The sequence below is a fragment of the Platichthys flesus genome, chromosome 1, assembly GCF_949316205.1.
Source record: "Platichthys flesus chromosome 1, fPlaFle2.1, whole genome shotgun sequence".
In the NCBI taxonomy this organism is placed as follows: domain Eukaryota; kingdom Metazoa; phylum Chordata; class Actinopteri; order Pleuronectiformes; family Pleuronectidae; genus Platichthys; species Platichthys flesus.
The window spans coordinates 3463665-3488609 of record NC_084945.1 but is presented as its reverse complement, the minus strand read 5'-3'; the positions used below and the strand labels follow the sequence as shown (position 1 = coordinate 3488609).

The 24945-nt window shown below is 44.6% G+C and overlaps 1 protein-coding gene, 1 long non-coding RNA gene and 2 other non-coding genes across 6 annotated transcripts in view; all 4 read left to right on the top strand.

Annotated features, from left to right (window-relative positions):
• The window catches only part of lrp4 (low density lipoprotein receptor-related protein 4), a 103768-nt gene extending 84433 nt beyond the window's left edge, over positions 1–19335 (top strand). Inside the window, exons 15-38 of one of the 2 annotated variants that reach the window (XM_062392988.1) lie at positions 2880–3056; positions 4822–4947; positions 5595–5803; positions 6040–6121; positions 6388–6493; positions 6580–6781; positions 6871–7060; positions 7811–7942; positions 8679–8819; positions 8913–8999; positions 9084–9255; positions 9482–9644; positions 9932–10157; positions 10260–10563; positions 10680–10898; positions 10974–11108; positions 11277–11385; positions 11732–11876; positions 12818–12931; positions 13037–13148; positions 13401–13462; positions 13548–13635; positions 13723–13864; positions 16080–19335. In XM_062392988.1, coding sequence (XP_062248972.1) covers positions 2880–3056; positions 4822–4947; positions 5595–5803; positions 6040–6121; positions 6388–6493; positions 6580–6781; positions 6871–7060; positions 7811–7942; positions 8679–8819; positions 8913–8999; positions 9084–9255; positions 9482–9644; positions 9932–10157; positions 10260–10563; positions 10680–10898; positions 10974–11108; positions 11277–11385; positions 11732–11876; positions 12818–12931; positions 13037–13148; positions 13401–13462; positions 13548–13635; positions 13723–13864; positions 16080–16421 — 3785 coding nt within the window. In that variant the 3' untranslated portion in view covers positions 16422–19335. Of the gene's footprint in view, positions 1–2879; positions 3057–4821; positions 4948–5594; positions 5804–6039; positions 6122–6387; positions 6494–6579; positions 6782–6870; positions 7061–7810; positions 7943–8678; positions 8820–8912; positions 9000–9083; positions 9256–9481; positions 9645–9931; positions 10158–10259; positions 10564–10679; positions 10899–10973; positions 11109–11276; positions 11386–11683; positions 11877–12817; positions 12932–13036; positions 13149–13400; positions 13463–13547; positions 13636–13722; positions 13865–16079 lie in introns of both variants that reach the window. The other variant, XM_062392976.1, reaches the window with a different exon arrangement.
• Positions 19336–20142: 807 nt separating this feature from the next.
• LOC133957307 (uncharacterized) lies at positions 20143–24437 on the top strand. Of its 2 annotated transcripts, none has more exons than XR_009921211.1 (5): positions 20143–20246; positions 20595–20682; positions 21316–21374; positions 21618–22042; positions 23799–24437. It is a non-coding gene; the product is annotated as an uncharacterized LOC133957307 (long non-coding RNA). The 2 variants fall into 2 exon arrangements; XR_009921209.1 differs by having other exon boundaries at positions 20148–20246; positions 21917–22042.
• On the top strand, positions 20779–20893 carry LOC133959162 (small nucleolar RNA SNORD67). The gene has a single exon (XR_009921773.1). It is a non-coding gene; the product is annotated as a small nucleolar RNA SNORD67 (small nucleolar RNA).
• On the top strand, positions 21697–21809 carry LOC133959169 (small nucleolar RNA SNORD67). The gene has a single exon (XR_009921774.1). It is a non-coding gene; the product is annotated as a small nucleolar RNA SNORD67 (small nucleolar RNA).
• Positions 24438–24945: the final 508 nt, after the last annotated feature.

The window sequence follows — 24945 nt, the reverse complement described above, 5'->3', positions numbered from 1 at the left end:
ATATAAACATGTAGTGTTTATCACCTGGTGAGCCAGACTGAAACACACAGAGGTGTAATTCCAGTACGTTACACTAGAGGTAGATTTATGTTCTAAGTGGAAAGGTTCTTTCTCTGGGGAGCATGAATGAACAGATCTTTATGTGTGTTTAATGATGTTTATTTGTTGTTCAGGGTTGTTGGACAGTTGCTGGACACCACAATGGTTTTTAAATAGATATGGATTGGATGTGCAGATATTTTTGTATAAACCTTGAGTGACCCAGTTGTGTTTTCAACCTAATTATTCCTCAATCACTTCCTTGATTAAATCCCTTAGTTTTTGACTATTAACAAACACTTTAAACTCGCTCTTATACCCTTGACTAAATCTGATTTATTAACATGTAGACAGATGACGTGTCTCTTAAATGATTGAACTCATACGCAGGAATGAAACTTTTTTTAGTTTATTGCCTATTACTTCAAGATGTTAACTTCTGCTGTAACAGTGTGATTTATTGTGGAGTTTGAAGTTGCATCTAACAGGCAGAGATTTGACCTTTGAGGACAAATTAGATGAAACAAGCATCTTGATTTGTTTCACTTGATTTGTCATTTTGTAAACGACACAAACATCTGCTTTACTCCCAGAGGAATAAGATCTGAGGAGGAGAAAAGCTGCAGATCATCACACTCTGATCTGAGGCGTGTGTTTGGTTAGGCAACATTGTGTTGCAGATAGAAAGTGTGACAGAGTCGGTCGAGGCGTCAGAGGACGGGGACGTGCCACATGTAGGTTAAAGGGGACATTACTCGCCCGTCGGGATGTTTGATGCCCCGTCGGCCTGCAGCTGCTTCCCCAGCTGTCCCGGAAAGGGAGGAGCAGGATGGGGTGGCATGCGGGTGCGGAGACGAGGAGCAGGAGGAAGGTGACCGTATCAAAACCCAGGCGCCTCTGTGGTGTCGATGACTCAGAGGAAGAGAAAGGGGGGGTAGTACCGTTGTGTCCCTCATGTCAGGATAAGATCAGAGAACACACAGTCAGCCACTATCACCTCAGAACCACCTGGACCTGCCTGAAAGGAGGCAGGAGGAGGGAGAAGTCTTTTGTTTTTCTTTTGGGGGGGCATTTCGCCTGTATTGACAGGGCAGTTCAAGCGTGAAATGGGGAGAGAGAATGGGCTGGAGGAGGGAATCAAACCCCCGGATTCAAGCCTCAAGCCAGCAGGGAGAATTCCTTACACATCTTTTAACCCGACACATTGACTTAACTTCTAAAGGAATTAAGTCAATGTTAAATGGCTACGTAGACAGTTTTCAATATTTGAGAAGGGTTAGAGAAATCAACAAAAAGTAAATGCAGAAAAATGCTGTTTCGCATATTGTTAAAGAAAGTGAACAAGATTCCCATTTATTTGAATCCTTTCCAATTTTTTATTTTTTATTTTTACCCATATTTGATCCTTCCACTAAATTCCGTGGTTATCTCTCTAGTAATTGTTTGCATAATCCTGGGAAATAACAAACACAAAAAGGCAGATGAAAACAAAGCCTCCTTAGCAGAGTTAAAACCCAACTTGTGATCGCCCTCTAGTGGACAAACACTAACAGACACTAATAAACCTCTAATAAGCCGCAATCCGCTTCTGCTTTTTAACGATATTTTTTAGATATTACTAATAACTCCTTGGAGGCAGAGTGTAGTAAAAGTCCTTCTCTGTTCATGTGCACTCGGACCACAGGAGCAACTATTTGTTCGTTGCTCGTCAAAACTCTCGTCCCATCGAGCTCGCCCTCGATCACCGAGATGCTTGCGGCTCATTATCACTCTGGGTCCTCTCCAGTTTTATCCATTTACCACTTGACATTTACGCCGCGCTGTAAAACACTGTCATTAAATGATGGGCGCTGTTTTGAAAAGCCCTCCGCCAGCACACGCTCACCGCACCATCTCCTCCACCACGGCCGCCGCCGCCACCACAGCGGCAGAAATCACTTTTTCCAGCCGCTCAGCACTTAACCGACTGCAGCTACTTCACTGGAGGAGGATTAAGCTGCAGATTTAGACGAATGTGGAAGCGTCAGCCTGAGCAGATGTTCCAGCTGCTGGAGAAGAATCCAAGAGGAGTTCCCTGTTGCACAGACTTTAGACCAGAGCTCCACTTTGTATTGGGCTGTGAACACCGACACTTCAAATCCTCAGGCTGCATTTATCAAACACAGGTACAGGCTAAGAGCCTCCATGCAAATTTGTAATGAGGTCAACGTTTTAAAGGCCCTGAAAGCTACCACTTACAATAAGTGATGGGGTTTTACACCAGCACATGATTATCTGCTAAAGTTAGAACGACACATGGTGATTTGACGCGATCTTGCATTTGTGTGTGTTTTCTCTGTGTGTCCCTCTCGCTGGTTTGAGGTGGTCGGGGACATCAGCTGCGCTCGTCTGTTTTTAACTTTGATTACTGCTTGTTTTAGTCACATGTCCGAGAGACGTCCTGTACTTAAGATATGGAAAAGAGAAGGTTTCCACACAATCCAAGGGCTCAGTATCCCGAGGGTTTCTCTTGTTTGGCTCAATGGAACCTTTTAACTGACATTAACAGACACTTAAACGTATTTAAATCTAAACCCGATGGAGCGCCTCTGCTTTTGGAGGTCAGCCGAGCCCACGGAGCAGAATGGGAGGATGTTTGGAAAGTGTTGGTGGATCGAGCCAAACGCAGAGTTTCTTCTCTTCTTGTTTGGAAGGAGGCTTCGAATCTCCACGTTAACATTCATCACTATAAAAGTGTCGAACCTCACACGTGCCCCATTTCACTTCGTTGAACAACTCACTCTGTTGTTTGCGTCTCTCGCTCTCCTACTGACCTCTTCTGTCTCTCCTCCTCTCTCCAGGCCTGCCCCACCCGTTTGCCATCACGGTGTTTGAGGACAGCCTCTACTGGACCGACTGGCACACCAAGAGCATCAACAGCGCCAACAAGTTCACCGGCAAGAACCAGGAGATCATCCGCAACAAGCTGCACTTCCCCATGGACATCCACACCCTGCACCCCCAGAGGCAGCCCGCAGGTCGGTACACGGCTCGGACAGAGTTAAATATCTCTAACGTGTGACACTCACTGAATTTGGTGAAGGTGAAGTCATAAGTATGTCAAATACCTTTTCTCCATGTTGTCAATATTGGGGTCCTCAATTAACATTTAAACCTGTACTCTCAGATTTGTATCTTATTACCCAAAAGGCATTTTGATTCACGGTGTAAATTTGAAGACGGGATGACCCGTTGCTACTAGAGTCTGACTTATTATCACTTCCCCGATTACATTCAACTGACATTTGTCTTTCTAAGAAACTTGAAGGCCTGAAACATGAGTTATTTCAGTAACGCCTTTTTAAAAACGAAGACATATTAGTGAAGATGGAGCCTTAAGTGCCCGCCTCTAAATCGCCTGCAGGTGTAAATGGTATGTCGGACCAGTGATGGACTGGGAACCACCTGAGCTCCGCCTCAAGCCCCCAATGTCAGCTGGGATCCGCTCCAGCCCCCACTAGACCCACAAAAGGATGAGCGGTGCGACTAATGGAGGGATTTTACAAAAAGGTTCTGACAACAACATGTTGCAGAGCATATGTAGAGCTGCTGTCCTCCCTCCGTGTGGCTCCTGCACATCTGTTTACTCCACATTCCTCCGGTTCCGTCCGTGACTGAGTGGTTTTAAGTGAATTCTGAGCGAGAACAATGGAGGCCGGGTTTTTTTTTTTTTAAGTTTGCAGCCTGAAGCAGAAGAAGATTTCACGCAACAGACAGGGGAGTAAAAAAACGCTCAACATCAAACACAAGCTCATCTTTGGAAGTGGAAGATGAGCCGGTTGAGGACGGACGAGGGGAATGGGAATCTGCTTTAAGGGTATCATCGCACACAGAAGTTCACAAGCCTCACACGGTGCAGGACCCTGAGACCATGGGGGGATTAGCTGTGCTTGTGTTGGAGCCTGTGGTGAAATGACCAGTTTGAGGAGTTTTTTTGTCAGCGTGAAACTTGTGTTTGAGTAGAGGCCAAGAGAAAGTGTTGGATGTCATGCTGGTAAAATGGAGTCAGACACTAATATGAACTCTCAACAGCGTCTTTATCGCCAGAAGGAGGTCGGACACTTTTCTGTTTGTGTTGGTTCGGATTCTCAGAATCAGGTTTGTCCAACTCTAGAACAGAAATGAAGAAAAGAGACTTCAGATTTCAGATTTCAACAACATCCAGCATCTCTGGACACCGGTAGTTTGCATAATTAGTGCACAAATAGAAATAAACAAACAATTTTCATTCATGAACAAATATTGTCTCAAAGGGAATTTGCACATTTCCAAAAGCACCCCAAAAGTTCCTGAAACCAAACAGAATACTTCTTTATTCAGTTTAGAGGAACATTTTGCTTTTTATAAACCACATTTTATTTTCATTGTTATATTGATACCCACATATTATGATTTTGCCAATAAGCAACAGAAGAGGTGGATTTAGAAAGTTAAAAGAAAACAATAACATACATAAAGGCTGCTTCTTGCACTGGGGACTTAAAAGTGTTTTGTTCTCAAGAATCTTAAGGTTCACAAAAAGTTTTTATTTGAGACATTGGATGAATATGAAAATCAGTGTTAAGAATCAACAGTCTCAAATTTCAACAATGACAAAAATTATAAAAATCCCATCATAGAAAACATGAATGACGAGCAAAACCATTAAAACAACACATTTAACACCAAATAACTTTCTTTGTATAAACTTTGTATAGGAGATGAACTCACACTGAGCGGGTTGTGTGTCTGTCTCTCCTGCAGGGGGCTGGAACCGATGTGGCACCAACAACGGAGGCTGCAGTCACCTGTGTCTCCCCAGCAACATGACCTTCACCTGCGCCTGTCCCACCGGCTTCAAGAAGGTCGACCACCTCAGCTGTGCTGATGGTGAGTACCCCCCCCCCCCCACCCCCCCAACATTTATGTAATACGTGAATGATTGTATTTTATTTATTTATCGATGACATGCATTAAGATACAGTTTAATATGTTGTATATGAGTTGTTAGTATAGATACAGCCCTCAGAAATACGTTTGAGCTCCAGATGTTGTATTAATACTCACATGGAATCAATACATTCCAGTAAAAATGTAAAACTTTAAAGGAAAAATCCTTTTAATCCTGAATAGATATCAGTTTTGGATTTAAACGTCCTTTAGATCCTGGTAGTTGAGGTGCTAGTCGTAAAATAAAACCAAACACATTACATGCTATGGTCCAGTGCAGTTAACATGTGCTGAACTTAAAGTATTACAAGTACTTAGTTTTTCTTATTATAGACAGTAACACTGCTTGAATTGAAGTTTTGTGACATTTTCGACCTTTAATTATAAACAAATCTACATTTTACTATCATTCAAGATAATTATGTTAAAGGGGGGAGTAATGATGGTTTGATTCCCTATTAAAGGGCTGTTGTGTGTTGATGTGTGCGTTTGTGTGTGTGTGTGTTTTAGTGCTGTTTTGCTGTGTTCACTCTTGACCCCACTGTTAAACCTAGAAGACTGACAGAAGACCTTTGGTCTTTAATCAGGTCTTGACAAGTTCCTGCTTTTTGCCCGAAGGACGGACATCCGACGAATCAGCTTCGACACCGAGGACATGTCCGACGACGTCATCCCTCTGGCCGACGTGCGCAACGCCGTGGCGCTCGACTGGGACGCCAGGGACGGCTTCATCTACTGGACGGACGTCACCACGGACTCTATCAACAGAGCGCTGTGGAACGGCTCCAAGCAAGAGGTCAGTGGCATCGAACCTGTGACTGAACCGCACACTGACATCACATCCTTTCTCTGCCCACATTAAAAGAAGGACTGCAGCAGGTTTAACCTCTATACAATACTGCCATCAACTGGGGGGGATGGGAAACTACAACCTCATTAGGGTGGATCGCTCACATCTCACAGCTTCAAGGATTCAGGTCTAGCTCTTCTTTACATTACATTACCTTCTCTTCTTGTTTTTTTGTTTTCCAGGTGGTGGTCGACACCAGTCTGGAGAGTCCAGCAGGTTTGGCGATTGACTGGGTGACCAACAAGCTCTACTGGACCGATGCTGGTAAGCAGCCTCATTTGATTTCACATGTTCTGACACAAGCTGCTTTCAGACATCCACTGAAGTCTGGACATTTCCCTGAGGAGCTGAATGAGACAGAACGCAAATGTCTGAGTCAGTAGCTCCGGACATTTGCTGGAACTTTCCATGCAGCGCTCTAGTAAAGTGTCTGGGAACTTCACAGCAAGGAACCGGGCTTGTTGGTGACATTTCTAAGACGTGACAGAAGAAACAGGATTCTAACGAGTCATGTGTCTTTGGATTCTCAGGTACAGATCGTATCGAGGTGTCGAACGGCAATGGGAGCATGCGCACCGTCCTGATCTGGGAGAACCTGGACCGGCCCCGGGACATTGTCGTCGACCCGATCGGAGGGTGAGACGTGAAACAGTTAAATAAACATTGATGAACCTGAACGTCGCACAGTCGTCTCATCATTTCTTCTCACGCCTTCTCCACAGCTTCATGTACTGGACCGACTGGGGGGCCAACCCGAAGATCGAGCGCGCAGGAATGGACGCCTCCAATCGCGTGGTCATCATCTCGTCCAACCTGACGTGGCCCAATGGGCTCGCCATCGACTACGAGACCCAACGCCTGTACTGGGCCGACGCCGGCATGAAAACCATCGAGTTTGGAAACTTTGATGGTTCTGACCGTCAGGTGAGGAGGGTTTTTGAATTATTATTATGCTCTTATCTTATCTTATCTGATCTTATCTCATCTTATTCTGACTTCTGTTGTTGTTGAAGGTTCTGATTGGCAGTCAGCTGCCTCACCCCTTCGGCCTGACTGTGCACAAGGACAAGCTGTACTGGACAGACTGGCAGTCCAAGAGCATCCAGAGCGCCGACAAGCTCACCGGGCTGGGACGCCAAACGCTGGCTGAGAACCTGGAGAACCTGATGGATATTCACATGTTCCACCGGCACCGTGAGACAGGTCAGTGTGTGTGTGTGTGTGTGTGCACGTTAAGCATACATGTTCACAGCAGTCACCTTATCTCGTCAACCTTGTGGATCTGAAATCAATGAAACAATAATTTAAAGCCCTCGATAATGGCTCCTGGCTCTAAATGACATCAGAAGTGCAAGATGGCGGCACCTGTATATTATGGACAACAAAACAGTTGATCCGAAAAATCTAACTTGATCAGCTCAAGACATTGTGGGACTGGACTTTGATCTTCAAGAATAATCCAGAATGAATATAAACTCTCTCTCGTTGTCGTTATTTGATTTCCAAACCGATATGCTGCAGTCCAGAGATGAAGTGTACAAATGGAGAATCTGTCACCGACCACGTGTCACGTGTTCCCTCCTGGATTTGTCGTCTCTCGTTACAAAGACGAAGTTTGAAAACTCTTTCTCCTTCTGCTAATCCGACTTTTGCCGCCTCTAGTTACCTCAGATCCAGTGTCTCTGGTGACACTGGGGAGGGGGGGGGATTACAGGTAAACTGAACCCAGTTCGTGGGCTGGGAGGACAGATAGCCTCAGGGGCTCATACCAAACTGAACCCTCATTGACACATGGGGGTGGGGGGGGCTTTCCTGTGTTCCCTGAAGCCTTTCACTGTGCGGATCTGGATCGGTTGTGTGTTTCTCTCTTATTTGTTTTGCCCCAGTCTCCTCTGTGCTTGACCTAGAAAGCAGGATGGTGGATGAGCTGAGTCTGTTTGTGTGTCTCTGTAGTGCACAACCCCTGTGCCGTGAGCAATGGAGGCTGCAGCCACCTCTGTCTCCTGGCTCCAGCTCCCAAAGCCTCCAGCTGCGCCTGTCCCACCGGGATCAACCTGCAGCCGGATGGAAAGACCTGCACGTCAGGTATGAAACTACCTCTGCCTGCATTTTAAAAAGGACATTTACGATAGAGGGTCATCAGAGCAGGGTCCACTGAAGATACACATTTTAAATATGCTCAGGAATCATGTTAAAATAGATGAACAAAACAATCTTATCAAATTTAGAGATTTGGTTCATAGGTTTCACTCCCCGACATGAACTCATCTAACTAATCAGAACAAGATCTTCAATGGTTTTAATTATGTTAACGCCCATGTGGCCTTTGGAGACTCATTCTCAACTCAACTCGTTCAACGTATAATCAATTATGGGGAAGTGTAAGTAGTTCTGGGACTCTGATATTCCCTCGTATTCATTAATTATGGTCTTAGAGTCTTAAATTGAACTTGTTAACTTGCAGAAACGCGGCTGTAAATCCAGGTTTTGCTTGTAGGTGCAGCAGTGTAACTTTTCATGGTGGTAATTACCCAGAATGCAAAGAGACGAGGGCTTAAAAGTGCTTGTATATCCACTGTGACCTTGACTGCAACATTATCCTCAAACAAGAAATATGAACGTGACAAATTTCTTAAAAATGTAACTTTATAAGTCTGTAGATAAAAAGAGAAAAACTGCAAAGAGTTCTGAGGACTGATGTCAAAACCTTTGTCTCTCAGGAAGTTAAAAGCATGTCAGCTTCCTTTGTGTTCTGACAGAAAGATTGTGTGATGTCTCCTGATGTGTGTGTCTGTGTGTGTCATTGTGTGTGTGTGAGCAGGAATGAGCAGCTTCCTGATCTTTGCGCGGAGGACAGACATCAGGATGGTTTCTCTGGACATCCCCTACTACGCTGATGTGGTTCTGGCCGTTAACAGCTCCATGAAAAACACCATCGCCATCGGTGTCGACCCCAAAGAAGGTTCGTTGTGTCTTCTCCAAACTTTTCAAAAAGACCGTTTCTAGAAGACAGAGTGATGGAGAAACTTACATGTGATTGTGTCGCCCCCTGCAGCGAAGGTGTACTGGTCCGACAGCACACTGAAGAAGATCAGCAGAGCTTACATCAACGGATCAGAACACGAAGACATCATATCTACAGGTGAGGAGCGTGGCTTACCTCCGCCCTGCTGGTCAACTCCACCCGTAGTGTCCTCACCCCGTCTTTCCTCCCGTCTTTCTGCAGGGCTGGTGACCACCGACGGTCTCGCGGTGGACGCTCGCGGCAGGAAGATCTACTGGACGGACACGGGGACCAACCGCATCGAGGTCGCCAACCTGGACGGCTCCATGAGGAGAGTTCTCGTGTGGCAGAACCTGGACAGTCCCCGAGCCATCGCGCTCTACCACGAGATGGGGTGAGGCCGCTGCAGCACTGTTTTTTATTTATTATTTATCTGTCAGAGATGTAAACAAATTGAGGAGGCAGGTAATCCTTAGTTGAGCCTATTGGGAAATCGGCTCAGTTGTTTTCCTGGTGCTCAAGGGAGGCTGTGATCGTATCTCCTGTTTTCAGCCTCCTCACAGTCTGACCTTTGACATCTGTGTCCTCTCTCTCTCTCTCTCTCTCTCTCTCTCCTCCAGGTATATGTATTGGACAGACTGGGGGGAAAACGCCAAGCTGGAGCGGTCGGCGATGGACGGAACCGACCGCGTGGTTCTCATCAGTAACAACCTGGGCTGGCCCAACGGCCTGGCCATCGACATGGCTGGCTCACAGCTGCTGTGGGCCGACGCTCACACTGAGGTCAGCAGCGCCTCCTTGTGGAGCTCATGTGAACTCTCAAATTACAAATTGTAAAAGATCAAAAACCCAGGTCTCTTTGTTTTTGAGGACTGTTAAATAATGTTGACTGACTGAGAAATTAGGGAGAATTAGTTTCTATATGGAACAGAGGAACTGTCTAAAATAGTATTAATATCTGAAAAAAGCTGAGAAACCAGTGAATGACATTTTCAGGGGTAAATGGCAGAAAGGTTATTGGACAGCCCTCATGGAGTCTTGGTTGTAATCATCTCTCTGCTTGTCTCCAGCGCATCGAGGCGTCCGACCTGAACGGGCAGAACCGCCACACCCTTGTGACCCCGGTCCAGCACCCGTACGGTCTGACCCTGCTGGGGCCCCACATCTACTGGACGGACTGGCAGAGCCGCAGCATCCAGAGAGCTGACAAGAACACCGGGGCCAATACCATCACGGTGCAAGCCAACCTGCCAGGCCTGATGGACATCCAGGCCGTGGACAGGGAGAGGCCACTGGGTGAGTCAGGGGACAAGAGGCTGACATTGGTTTATTGAGTTGCATTGTGGGAAGTGGAGGCTCCAGCTTCTGTTGTATTAAACCTCCGTCTCTTTGCTCCAGGTTTTAATAAGTGTGGCCAGAGGAACGGGGGCTGCACCCACCTCTGCCTTCCTCGTCCCAACGGCACTTCCTGCGCCTGTCCCACCGGCATCTTGCTCAAGGGAGACGAGCGGTCATGTGACGACTCCCCGGAGACGTTCCTGGTCTTCTCCAACCGGGTCAGCGTGCGCAGGATCTCCTTGGACACCGACGACCACACGGACGTGCACGTTCCGGTGCCGGAGCTGCACAACGTGATCTCTCTGGACTACGACAGCGTGGACGGAAAACTTTACTACACCGATGTCACCCTGGATGTTATAAGGTAACAAACAACTTCTGCCTGTAAACTCTCTCTTAATACAACTTTGAGAAATCCTTTCCTTTATAAGCTTGAAAAATGATGAGGCCCTTTTTCTGTAACGTCAATCCTTTCCGAAGGCGATCGAATCTAGACGGCAGTGGGATGGAGACGGTGATCAGCCAGGGCCTGAAAACCACAGATGGACTGGCCGTAGACTGGGTGTCCAGGAACATGTACTGGACCGACACTGGGCGCAACACCATCGAGGTGGCCCGGCTGGACGGAACCAGCCGCAAAGTCCTGGTCAACAACAGTTTGGACGAACCCAGGGCCATCGCAGTGTTCCCCAGCAAAGGGTAAGACGGGTTCTGAGTTTTGAGACTGTTAGGTGTTTACAATAGAAAGTGTCCTGACCTGTTGTGTCTCTGCAGGTTCCTGTTCTGGACCGACTGGGGTCACATCGCGAAGATTGAGCGATCACATCTGGACGGCTCCGACCGGAAGGTTCTGATCAACACGGACCTGGGCTGGCCCAACGGCCTCACGCTGGACTACGACACCCGAAGGTCAGACAGAAGCATAGTCCTAAGTAATATGAAAGTTTCTTGATATAATCATCCTGGTGAGGGGTCGCTATGCTAACGTGACATGTTAGCATGCTAACGTGACCACTGTAAGTATGCTAGCAAGCTGTGTCGTCAGAAAGCTAAATGTGTTGCTGGTGTTTCCTGCAGGATCTTCTGGGTGGACGCTCACCTGGACCGGATCGAGAGCTCGGACCTAAACGGGAAACTGCGTCAGATCCTTGTGAGCCCGGTGTCCCATCCGTTCGCCCTCACGCAGGTACCCCCCTCCTCCTCGCCCCTCCTCATCCTCAGCTGTCAATCACTGGGCTGACCCGCCTTCCTCCACTCACCTTGCTTTCTTACGCCCACTGGTTGTCTCTCACTGGTTGTCTCTCACTGGTCGTCTCTCCGTCCTCATGCTGAACTCATTCGACTTAACCATTTCTCCTACTTCCACTCTGATCCTCATTTTTCTTCTTCCTCCTCCCCTCCCTCTCCCTTCCCTCTCTTCCACCATCCCCCGGCTCCTTGTCTGTGTTCTTCCCCTCCTCTCTTCTTCTCCCTCGTTTCCCCAGTTGAAGCCGGTGTCCTCCCCTCTAACCCCTTTCTCCCGACTCTCGCAGCAAGACCGCTGGATCTACTGGACGGACTGGCAGACGAAGTCCATCCAGCGGGTGGACAAGCACACGGGCCGTAACAAGGAGACCGTGCTGCCCAACGTGGAGGGCCTCATGGACATTATTGTGGTGTCACCTCACAGGCAGACTGGTAAGGAGGCTTTTATTCAGACATCCCCAGAAGGATATTGTGCCCATCCAAGTTTTCCTACTTTCCATAGCAATACTAATTTAAAAATATATTTAAATGCCCTGATGTTCAGAAAACACATCACTGTCCTCAGGCTGTCCATCGCTGCAGCTCCTCTGCTCAGCCTCTGTCTGAAACACTCAGGTTTAGCTCCAGCTTCTGTGGAGAATTCAAACCAAAATGTTTATTACACAAATGTTGGATGTTACCTGGTTCGTCTAGTTTTTTTAAATTCCACCTAGACTTTTTTTTGTTTGTCTGGTCATGATACCCCTGTGTATGGATTTTTGTGAAGATCGGTCAATGTGAACATGTACCGGGGGTCTCGGGGGGGCACCGTTGAGCCATTTTGTGACGCCCATTGATAATTCCTCCAGAATACGTACATTTTCACCACTTTCAAACTTTCTGCAAATTTTTGTAAGAATTTGAGCATTTTAAAGCCCTCAAAAAGCCAATCAAGCCTAATAATAATAATAATAATAATCCTTACAATTTCAATAGGGTCTCCCACTGTCAGTGCAGTTCTTTTTACATTAGCACAAATGATTCTTAGAAGAATATTTTCATAAAAAACGCCTCAAACTTCACCACTAAAAGATGTTCAGATCAGTATTTGAGCTGACTCAGCAAAATCAAAACGAAAATATGCCTGACTAAGTTTGTTTGTAATTATTCGTCTTACAATAATTATAATAGAGTTTTTTTTTAATGAATGAATAAACAATGTAACTAGAGGTGATGCCTCTTAAAATTGTTTAAAAAGATCGGGACGTGTGTTTTCCAGTGTCTCAGAGCTGAATCCTAAAGTTCTCATTACTTCCGCCTGATGGAATCAAGCCCAGTCAGTTTCTAACCTGCAGCACTCAGACAGTCTGAACGATGCCTCTCCTCTCCTTCAGGTACCAACCTCTGTGGAGTGAATAACGGCGGCTGCACTCACCTCTGCTTCGCAAAGACCAGCACGTTTGTGTGCGCCTGCCCCGACGAGCCTGATGGGAAACCCTGCTCCACCAGTGAGTCAACACTTTGTGTAGTGTGTGTGTGTTCTCTGTGTATAAGACACGTTCACAGTGTTTCTCTTTTGTCCCAGCTCACTCTGATCCACTCGTGTTCATCAGTTTCAGGTTACGTCCCCACGTCTCCCACCAGAGGAACCAGCAGCACTCCTGTCCCCAACAAGATCCCCAACGCTCCCACAGACACTGCACACAGAGGACCAGTCCCCGTCAAGTACGTCTGTTTGAATGGGTTTTAACAGGAAAGCTGCTCTTAGAGGTTATTTGTTACTTTTCATGAAACACAAGAAGGTTTTCAGCCGAATACTTCAAAACTGTACCCACTCTTCCCCAAGGTCTCACAGAGAGATGTCCTCATGGAAACAATACAATAGTTAATAAGGTCTTCTCCTAGTTTTAACTAAAGTCCCATCACGTGTTCTGTTTTGTATTTTCCTCAAACTGGGTTTCTGTCTTATTTGTGCAGCTGCACTGACAAGAACCTGAACATGGAGGGCTGCACGAGCAACGTGGTGACGGCTCCTCATGGTCAGTCCACACAAACCAGTAGTTCTCTTCTGTAAGTGTGTCTTCCATTGGATTTGCACTGATCCTCTAATGTCCTCTGGTGCAGGAGAAGGTCTTCACATCAGCTACGTGATCGGGGGAGTTCTGACCATCCTGGCTATTCTGATCCTCATCGCCGCTCTGATCATCTACAGGTCCGTGCCCTGCTCCACACCTTACCCCATACATTCAGTTCTAGATCCAAGCCCATGTGCTGTATCCGTCTTCACTCTGATCAACAGGCACAAAAAGTCAAAGTTCGCCGACCCCGGCGTGAGCAACCTGACCTACAGTAACCCGTCGTACCGGACGTCCACGCAGGAGGTGAAGATCGAGGCGTCGCAGAAACCTCCGATATACAACCAGCTGAGATACAAGAAGGAGGTAACGTACATCCTGGACCCTGCAGGGACACCACAGAGGTTCTCTGCTCAGTAGACAAATGGATTTCAAGTGGATCCATGATGTTTTCTCAGAATGATCTCAGACTGAGCCCATGCTGATCCTGTTGACATCTTGTTTCCTCCCCCTCTATCTCCCTCACTGCAGCTCTCTCCTCCCTACAACTCCCTCTCTCCCTTTACCTTTTGACCCACTCGTTCCGTGGAGAGGTAGTTGCACAGCACGTGGGAGCCGTCTGCTTTCAGTTGTGGTTTTATCTTTAAACGACTCGTTCTACGTTTTCCCTCTTTTCGTCTGCTGCATGCAACGTGCAATCTAAACTTAATAATCCCTCTCGTTGGTGCAGTTTTCTGAGATCTGTGATCAGGAGCATGTCAGTGTTTCAACTACTACTTCATAATTTGTGTGAACTTGACACTTCAACAGGCCGGTGATCTAAATGTATGTCAAGGTTTTATTAAAGTAGCTGCAAATATAATCAGCATCATTATGTAAATCTATAATCCTTGGTGAAGCCTTGAAATAACCGTAAATGAGTAAGAGCTCTTTCCTCACCTGAAAATCTGAACCAAGAAGTTCTTCACAAATAAAAAGTCACATAATAAAAGCCTTTGCATGATAAATTATGATATAATATAAGTTTAAAAAACACTAAATGTGGGACAGAACTTTGACTGAGGTCAAACCAGAAAATGCAGTTTGATAAAAGTAGATTTTTAAGCTGAGGAATGATTTTCTTTTTATCCGTCAAAGCCGCAAATCAAATCTAATATCCCAGTTCTCTGTTTATTGCAACCAATTGCACCAGCCGTCAATATGAAAACAACCAGTCTCAGGTAGGCGCCCTGACAGTGGATGATGAGAGGCTAACTGAGTTTTTCATGAAGCCGGCGAAAAAAGGGCGATGTTCAAATAATTCCTGATGCAACTCACTGAATAATTTCCTTGAGTTTTTATAAAGAACTGAAGCCGTGTGCCTCTCGTCTGTGAGAATAACAGCATCTCAATTTTGATCCTTTGTGTCATTAAACCATCGAGTGGATTTGACTCCAGACTTCTCCGGCTGGGAGCTCGCTGGTTTTGTTTGTGGTTGTTAAAGCACCTCAGTGTGAAAATGAAAAACTAACTCAAGGCGGAAGCAAAGCATTACTAAAAGGAAACAACTCGCTGTGCATGGGTTGTGTTCGATCTCCTGTTCTGCTGTGTTGTGCACTGGTTTGTTACTGGTTTGATTCCTAAAGGGAAAATCCACCTTTAACCGGCTGAACTTTGAAGCTTTGGGTTGAGGCTTTGATAACCAGGGTGTAGATTAATAAAAGTTTTAAGAAAGAAAGGAAGGATGTCGCTGAGAAAGTGAGGAAGTAAGGAATGTAGAAAGCAAGGGAGGAAGGAAGGAAGAAAGGAAGTAAAGACTGAAGTAAATATGGAAGGAAGAAAGTAAGTAAGTTGGGTAATAAGTAGGTAAGGAAAGAAGGAAGAAAGGAAGTAAAGTAGTAATTAAGTCAGGAAGGAAGGAAGTAAGTCGAGAAAGAAGGAAGAAAGGAAGTAAAGACTCAAGTAAATATGGAAGGAAGTCAGGAAGGAAGGAAGGAAGTAAATAAGAAAGGAAGTAAGTCGGAAAAAAAAGGAAGAAAGGAAGTAAAGACTTAAGTAAATATGGAAGGAAGAAAGGAAGGAAGGAAGTAAATAAGAAAGGAAGTAAGTCGAGAAAGAAGGAAGAAAGGAAGTAAAGACTTAAGTAAATATGGAAGGAAGAAAGGAAGTAAGTTAGTAAGGAAGTCAGGAAGGAAGGAAGGAAGTCGAGAAAGAAGGAAGTAAATATGGAATGAAGAAAGGAAGTAAATTAGTAAGGAAGTCAGGAAGTAAATAAGGAAGGAAGTAAGTCGAGAAGGAAGAAAGGAAGTAAAGACTTAAGTAATTAAGTCGGGAAATAAGGAAGGTAGCAAGTCAAGAAGTAATAAAATAAGGAAGTAAGTCTGTCAAGGAGGAAGGAAGGAAGGAAGGAAGGGAAGGAAGTAAAAGGGATAAAACAAAGAATCCTAGGAGTGACTTTGTCCTCTTTCACAACCTGGGGACTTTTCCATAATGACTTAATTGAAACAAATGGATTCCTCTGACCAGCTTGAACCTGGAGGTGGATTTTTCCTCTAACCTGCTGACGTCACTCTGACTAATCAAATCCCGTGTCCTTGTCCAGGGGGGAGTGGACGGAGGCTACACCAAGGAGAAGATCCGCATTGTGGAGGGCGTGTGTCTCCTGTCCCACGACGAGCTTTACTGGGACGACCTCAAACAGATCAAGCCGTCCCGAGGCGGCCTGCACACCTGCATGCGCACCGACACCGTGTCCCTGCAGACCAGCAGCGCCTCGCTGGACGACGGCGAGACGGAGCAGCTCCTCCAGGAGGAGGCGTCCGAATGCTCCTCCATCACCACCCTGACTCCTTCAGCCATCACCCCGCAGCGCCACGCCCAGCACAGCCTGCCCGACACCGGCTGGAGCTCCACGCGCAAGCCCTCCACCGAGAGTGAAGTTTGAGGAACCCCCTCCCCCCCTCCTGTCCTCTGTGCTTTATCTCAGTCATTCAACACACACACACACAGACACACACATGTGTATTTATAAGGTAAATAGGTACAAACTGCATATGGAGAGTAACGGTACAGATGAGCCTGGTTTCAACACAAATAAGCTTCTATCAACACAACTCCTGTCTCTGAAAATGGGGCTCCGTCCTTCTTGTGCACACACACACACAGACTCACACACACACACACACACAGTACAGTCCTTCGACAGTGCCCTCAGTGCTACTGACTTCAGGCAACATCATAAACTAATGAGCATGCTGGAAGAAGAAAGCAAATAACTCTGGGGAGGAAGTGAGCGGAGACACGGAGCGTTTCCTGGAGGAGTCAGACTCTCAACAGACGCTTCCCTGTCCACAGCTTCACCTTCTCCTCGTGAACTTGTCTCCTCTTTATGGACAGAGCCCCCCCCCACACCCCCGATGCTCTCTAATACCACTCCTGTCTCGATGAACCTTTATTTATGAACGTTTTTGTACTTGTAGAGTGGGTTTGCTGACTTCCGGAGAGAACGGTGGGAGTTGTTTGTGTTTGAACTTTTTTTTGTTGTGCTGCAGGACCTGGTTATTCAAGAGTTGTATTTATGACAGTGCCAAAGGGTGGGACTTCAAAGAGTCCCTGTGCGTCTCCCTGCATTTACACTTCCGTAGAAATGTGTCTTGATTACAGATGGTTTCCTTTGCCCTCAGCGGTGCACGACCTCAGTGACGACATCTGCTTCTGATTCTTTATTTCCCCGCCTCCGAAGGGTCAAGCAAGGACTCGCTGTAGCCGATACTCAAGACTTGTTGCAGAAGTCTTTTCATCCCCTGCAAAATAACTGAAAGGAGCATTTTTGTGTTTAAACATTTTCATTTTTCTTGTAAGTTGTGGTTCAACCGTTGTGTGTCCTCGGGCAAAGCTGAGGAAGCCGCGATGAAGTAACAGCCTAAGTGCCAAACATTTCGTTCCTTTTCCTCCTTCAGCTGTATATTTATTTTTTCCTCAGAGGTTTTAAAATGTACATTACATTTTTCTGTTTTATTTTACTTGGTCACCGACATCACGGGAAGAAAAAAAAACACATGTTCTCACTTGCTTCTACTCAGCCATGCAGGTAGTCGTGGTTGTATTCACCCAGAAGTTAACAGGTTAATGTCCCCGGGGGTTTGCTGTCCAGACAGGTGATCATCTACGAGCACTTATTTTTACAATTTAAAGCTCTTTTGATTTTAATTTTAATTTTATCTGCCTCTAAAAAGCCTCTGTGAAATCTTTATTTAAGCACTGAAAAAAAGAGACTTGTTGGACCGACAGTAACTTTTTATTGATCACACACTAAATGAATGAATTAAGTTTAAGTAAAAATTAAGAAATTATAGGAAACGGAAATTGATTGAAAAACTGACTTTATTTGTTTGGTTGTTTTTTAAGATGATAACCAATTTTCATGGCTCACGGCATCTGTTCTCAGATCTGTGGGAACGTGCACACAGTCATAGATCTGTGTCCTCATTAAGATTAATGTTGAGAAACTGGATCTGCTTAATAAACCACATTTTTCCTTAAGTGTTCCTCCAGAAAATGTCCTAGATATAAATTCAGTTTTTTGTGTAATCCAAGAAATAAACACACAAAAGCAGATAAAAACACAATCTCCTTGGTGGAGGCAGATGTCATTCGCCCCCCCCCCCCCCCCCAATATTTGTGATATTTGCATCACAAGTTTAATATCCCTGCTCCTGGAACATGATCACAGAAAATCCAGTTTCCCCTCAGTAGCAGACGTTTCAGAAGTGAATCCTTCAAACCCTCTGTGTTCACAACCACGAGTATCTGCCTGACCGAACTCTGTTGAAGGCAAACAAGAACATTTGTCCTTTTTCACAATTTTTGAGTTTTGGTTGAACCATCAACTTTTAAACGTAACGCGTGTGAAGGTGCACGCGCAGCACCGGCCACGGTGCAGTATATAACAAATGGGTAACTTAGAACACTGTGCATGTCTGACCCCATCAGACAGTGAGGGTTGTAGTTTTAGAAATATATCACTGACAACATACTGAAAAAACGAATTTAATACGAGTAAAGATATTATGCATTGCTTTGACTTTTAGAGTACAATTCTGTCTGTCGTTGAGATATGGTACGAGTAAATACTATATTGTTATATTGACAAATATACCAGTTAGACTTGATAGGACCGCGTAATTTTTTGAAGTATCTGCTCCAAGCTCAGCAACTTGCTGATTTGCTGCTAGACGAAGCACTGAGGCCAATGAAAGGGGGTCTGAGGGTCTTGGCAGCTACATGACCACGGTCTCCTGACGCTGGGTTGACGGCCTCCAGAGCATCACAGCAACCCGGTGACGGATCATCCCGGCTCACTATCCCTCCACCTCCGCTGCAGGAATGCTACAACTGTACAGATTTTATCGCGCCGATACAAGAAAAAAACATTTCTGTTGGGAGATATCGCTTTTAAGTTGTATAGTCTTTTGTACAAAGGGATTTCATGAGCGTTTCTAGACTTGTTTTAATTTTACTCACTGGAGAAGAACATTATTTTTTTTCGTTGTTTTTTTTTGCTGGATTATTTTAACCACTGTGTTTCCAAGCCTTGTAAATGATAGGGAAGGTACCAGTTATTTAATAGTGCTCTTTTTATCTTATGAAATACTGGTCGCGTATAGCTGTTGTAAAGTTAACAAAAAGAGGTATTTATGATTTCTGTTTGGTTGTCACTTGATGTGTAAATATGAAAAGACTGTATATGTATTTCCATGACAGTACTAACAAGCTGTGTTGTGTGATATAGTGAATTATCCCTTTGCTATCTTTTAATATAAAAATTGCATTTGCATTTCAATGCAACTTTCGGCTCACTCGTGTCTGCACCTCGTTCTTTCACTCCAACGCCTTCGACATCAGACGCAGTCGAGTCGCAATAAAGGAAACGCAGATGTTGTGCTTGGGAAGGGGATTAATATCAAGTTCAGTAGGTTAAAGAATATCAAGAGTGAAGGATTTGAATTAAAACTTCATAAAACAACTTCCAGGTCATGCTGAAGGCACATGACACACTGAGATGAGATAGTTGGAGGAGGATAATGTTCAAAAAGCAGTTTGTAGGATCTGCATTAACTGAAAGTAATAATAATCTATTTTCTGATGTATAAGTATTTATTTGCTTTATATATTCTGGAAAAACCTTAAAAATTCGAAGTAATAAACTTTATCTCAGCTGAGGAATACTGGCTTTTGATCCATGGACGTCTTAAAAAAACATGTTTTACTATATTATGTCAATTTATGATATATTACTTTATGTGTATTATACATCACAAATACATGTACTGAGTTTTTTATTATTTATATTATAAGCAACATTGCCTATACAAGGGATACACCAAAAAAATGAATACAGACCATAAGAGAATGAATTGAGGAAAATATAACAATTCAGTATTTATGAATAAGTTAGCGAGATAGTTATGAATTAAAGTAAGCAAAAGTAGTTGTATAAGTATTAGTATTAGTAGAAAATGTAGTAGGAGTAGTTCTAGTAGTATTAGTATTAGTTGTATTTTTAATCATCACTTTGCCCATGGAAAGCCACTCAACATGTGATTGGTTGGAGAAACATACAAGTGTCCCACGAACGTCCAGTATGCTGCGGTTTGAGCCAATCACCGACAAGCTTCTAGCCATGCTCATTTTCAAATTGGAGGAGAATGACTCGAGAGGAAACTATGAACATGAAGAACCAGAAACTAAAAGAAACTGCGTTAAAATGGTGACGAATCTAGAACAAATACTTTGAAGTTGTTTTTCTTAGTTTGTACTTAGTGTGTTGAATTTAGTTTTTAATGGAATATCCTGTTTTTAACTGAGTAGCGGAAGTAAGATGCTAGCATAGCTAACCAGCTAACAATGAGTCAACATTAGCCTGGTTAGCTTCAACCTGCTATTCTTCTTTTGTGGAGATTTGCTGAACAAATATAACGTGTTAGTTGTTTTAACACGCGTCGGTTTCCTTTACCTCTGTTAACCCGGTTTAGATTTGACCCTTTAAACCGAGATACGGCTCAGTTTGTGAACATGCACGTGGCTAACATGCTGGTTTTGTGTGCTAACGTCACAGGTGATGCTAACCGTCACGAGACACTCACATGTGAGTGAGATGAGGGACTGGGATCATCATGGTGGTTAGAGCTACACGTGGACACAAGGTAAACACAAAGGAAACACGCTTGTGTTGTGTTGTGTTGTGTTGTGTTGTGTTGTGTTGTGGTGTGTTTGTGTGTGTGTAACAGGGGGTCGGTGGGCGTGAGGGTGATGAGTGGCACTAATCAGCCGGGGTGTCCGCTGCAGTGGCAACGAACCCCCGGTCCGAAACCAACCTGAGGACACCCGCTGTGCACAGGGGCCATCTGACCCACACCCACTCCTCTGTGTTACACAACTTAAACGTGTGGAAGTTTTCTCAATCTGTGATGGAGGCGAAGTTTAGAGTGGAAGGTTTGAAATCAGCTGTTATTTGCACATTGACTGATGATGACGTGTCTTGTAGTTCTGCGTTGTGCTTATTAAATCACCAGTTTATTAAAATGGATTGAAATCGTCTCCCACTGCCTCGTATCAAATAACTGAACTGTGTTTTACAAACGGTTCAATATCTGAACTCGTTTTCTGTTCAGGTGTTATTTCTCGACTCGTTCATAATAACACAATTATATAAAATATGAAACTGTATGGTTTTTTTTATACTGAAAACAATATTGCTAAATTACACTGATCCGTTGTTTCTGTTATGAATCTGTAATAACGCTGCCTGGTTGTTTTTTCTCCCTGTTTCCCTTAAGTCTCCATCTTCAAGTGGAACCAGATCTGACTGGTTTACTGAGGACGACTCCTTTTGCAGGTCTGTGTCTCTGATGTCTTTTTAATTTAAAGGGTTAATTACTGTATTTCCTTTTACAAGAACAATCATATTTGTTTCCAGATGAAAGAGAAAAGTGTGGAAATTAGTCATTTTCATTTTCAGCCCAGTTGCTCGTCCTTTTAGACAAATCAGTTCAATTAACTTATTTATACCTGGGTTATTTTTATAAAGGCGCTTCATAAGGACTTCACTGGACGGTGAGCAAATCTCTTTTTCACCCAGGGTCCAATGGGGCAGCACAAACTGAAACCAGAGACTTTCTGAATCCGAGTCCTGTTATGTGTTTTCGAGCCGCTGGGGGTGTGACAGTGATGAGTTGCACCATTAGGCGGGTTGCTGATTGCAGTGGCACAGCCGACCCGTCCTGACAACCTGTGGAGACACCCACTGTGCACAGGGGCCATCTGAGTCACACCCCCCCCCCCCCACCGGACAGAGAAAAATGTGCCACTGTTAAATGGTTTCCTGTCATTTCTCTACTCATCATTCTGGTTTCTGTGTTCTACTCTTTTCTTTCCCAGCCTCACAGGACGGTTCACTGATGTGTTCCAGCCTCTGAACACGGTGAACAGAATGTCTCCTGCCCCGGTGCATGTTTTATCTTCATGATGGATGGAATAAAGTCTGCCGACTCATCCTGAGAGCTGGTGAGGAAGAATTCACACAGCACCTTTTATTATGAAGAATAAATCGTTTGTCCTGTTCTCTACATTTTCCACATTCTTGCGTCTGTATGAAGGCAAACCTGCCTGGGCCACATATGAAGGTCTCCCTGCCCAGGCTTTGATTTTCCTTTTGGCCACAGCTACTTTATTAGCTCTGACCACCAGGTATCGATTTCATTTTTCCCACAAATACATAAAATCCTGTTCCATAGTGCAGCTGCACACAGCACATTGATTCCCTCAGCCCCGGCTCCTCACTCCCTCTCTATCTCACTTGCGCTGTCATAACTGATCTGTGTCCTCACACTGGATAAAACATCATTTGGGCTCGGTGCATTGAAATAATGTGCGTGAGTGTTTTCAAATAAAGTGGAGGGAGTGAAATCCGATCACAAGTTGTGACAGGAGAAGTAATAAAGACTCGGATGGTTTTGGAGGATTTCACTTGTGATTTGTTCTCTCAGAATGTAATACCATATCTGAACAGGAGCATATCCCTGTTTAACTGTAAAAGCCTGGTTTCTAACAACAATTGGAAATGTACACGGCTCTAATATTATCTCAATTAGTCTTCTTATTTTGTAATGAGGCTTCAATGGATCTGTTTTGTTTTGACAAATCCTTCCAGCTGCTCTCCTTGTTCCTCTTTTTGCTTTGTAACTCGGGGGCAATGATGGATTTTAATTCCTTTTGATCAGATCCGCCTACAAAAAGAGCTCTGCACAATAACGGTTATTATCCTTTAACTGTTTGAGCAGACAGCTAAGAGAGTGACTACTAGCAGTAGAGATAGAAAAAGTGAAAAATGGTAAAGCTAGCGTGATTTATAAATGGTCCCAGATCCTTGTGGAGTTGGACACCAGTGAATGCATCAGTGCATGGAACACAGTGCTGCAGTCAGTGGCTGTGTGATGCAGCCAAACCAGTTGGAACACAAACCACAGATTGTGTTCAGGACGGCCTTGTTCCTGTGTGTTTGATGGCAGAGATGCTCAGATACTCGTCTGTGGTGATAAACCATGTGAAGGTGTTTCCGTTGAGGCGGTGCTGGCTTTGCTTTATGTCCTGAACATTCATTTGTTTCTCATTGTTTCCCCTTTTTATCATTTAACTGCTTCCCCCGAGCAGGTAATCGCTCTTTGGTCGTTAACGACCCAGTTAGCTCAGTCCAGCTTTGATCAGCGGCCAAGAAACTGCCCACAATAGCTTTTCTTTTAATGCAGTTTCCTTTTGGTCCTGATTACAAATGTCCACTGTCCACCTTGTGTAACTGAAGGGAGCCGACCACTCAGGACACCTCACAACCCCACAGGTCACAACCATAAGTTCAGTGTGGACCTTCACCTGCTGCTCACATGTTCTTGATCCCTGAGCTGCTGCTGTCTTACCTGAACTGACCCAGAAATCCAATTCTGTTTTAGTTCACGGTCACACATGTGCTAATTTAGCAGCGGAGATTCTTCGTCTCTACCTTTTTAAAGGACCCGTGTGTGATTTAGGGCGTTTTATGACATTCAGAATTGTTTTTGTTCGGGTAGAACTATTGGAAACAAAGGTCACTACCTTTTTAAGAATGAGCTCTCAATGTCTACAAATGAATCAAGGTTATTGTGCTCCTTCTCGTTTGGCCTGGAGAAAAGATTTCTGCTTAAATAACTGAACTAATTCTCAATACTGTGAAATGTTTGATGCCGGTATCTCCCTCTGAAGAATCTGTCTTCTCTCTTTTCCTTTGCAGAGACGAGGTGTTGAACCAGAGCAGCTTGTCAGAGCGATGGTGATCATCATGTGTCGCAGCAGCTCGTCTCCTCAGCACGAGCACAGATACACAACCACTGAGATTCTCCAGGAGACATCTTGAAGCCCTACAGCTGTGTTGTCGTCTCTGTCCTGGTGAGGCGCACCAGGGGGAGTCCAGCTCGATATCTGTCTGCAAATAAAATGTAGTTTTACTGTCATAACCACAACGTTCAAGGTTCAGACGCAAACTCTCTCATACACTGGTATCTACTGTGAGAGACTTGAACCAAACTGCTCCTCTAGTGTCCAGCTGTTAGGGAATCTATTGACTCGAGCATATTTGCAATGGGTTGAATTTTGTTAGGTGTTCTCACATCATCAATGGTCCCAGTTCATCAGATATATCTGCATCGTCCCATTGGGTTTGTCAACCAGTTCAGAGAGAAAAAGACGAGACCAGTTAATGTGTTTTTTATATAGGTTATTATAAAGGCAAACAACTTATTTAGAAACGTGTAACTGTATTTGCCACAATTATGATCTTGTTAAACATTGTGTGTTAATCAGACTTGATTGTAAAGATTCAGTTTAATGAGTTCAATGCTTTGTCACTCAATAAAATCAAGATTCAAGATAATTTAGGTTTCTGTGATGAATTGAAAATGTTTCCAAGGGTTGACTCACTTTTTAATCACCAATCTGTCAAATACTCTTTTCCATCTTCCATTATATGACAAATTCTGAAAAGCATAGTTTTCCCACAAACCTACTGATACTTTATTACTTATTCTGGATAAGCCAGTGCCTCCAGTAAGTGAGCAGCTCTGAAACCAGTTAAAAGAACAGCCCTACCTGTACAGCACGTTGATGTCCAGCAGGTGGCAGCTGAACATCAGTCCTGGTCCTTGTGGCCAGGCTGCAGGTTCAGTCACGTGTGTTTATAGGGCAACGCACATTTCACTGGATTTGTTCTGTTACACAAACGCCGGCGCCCGAGGGCTGAACACAAACACTGGTGGCTCCTGCAGGGGCTCGGCCTCGGAGGCAGATTCAACACTGAACTCTTCTGATTCCAAACCTCCAGCTCTTCAATATTCCTCCTCTGCTCACACACACATTAGCATCGTTAAGATGTCCTCTCACTG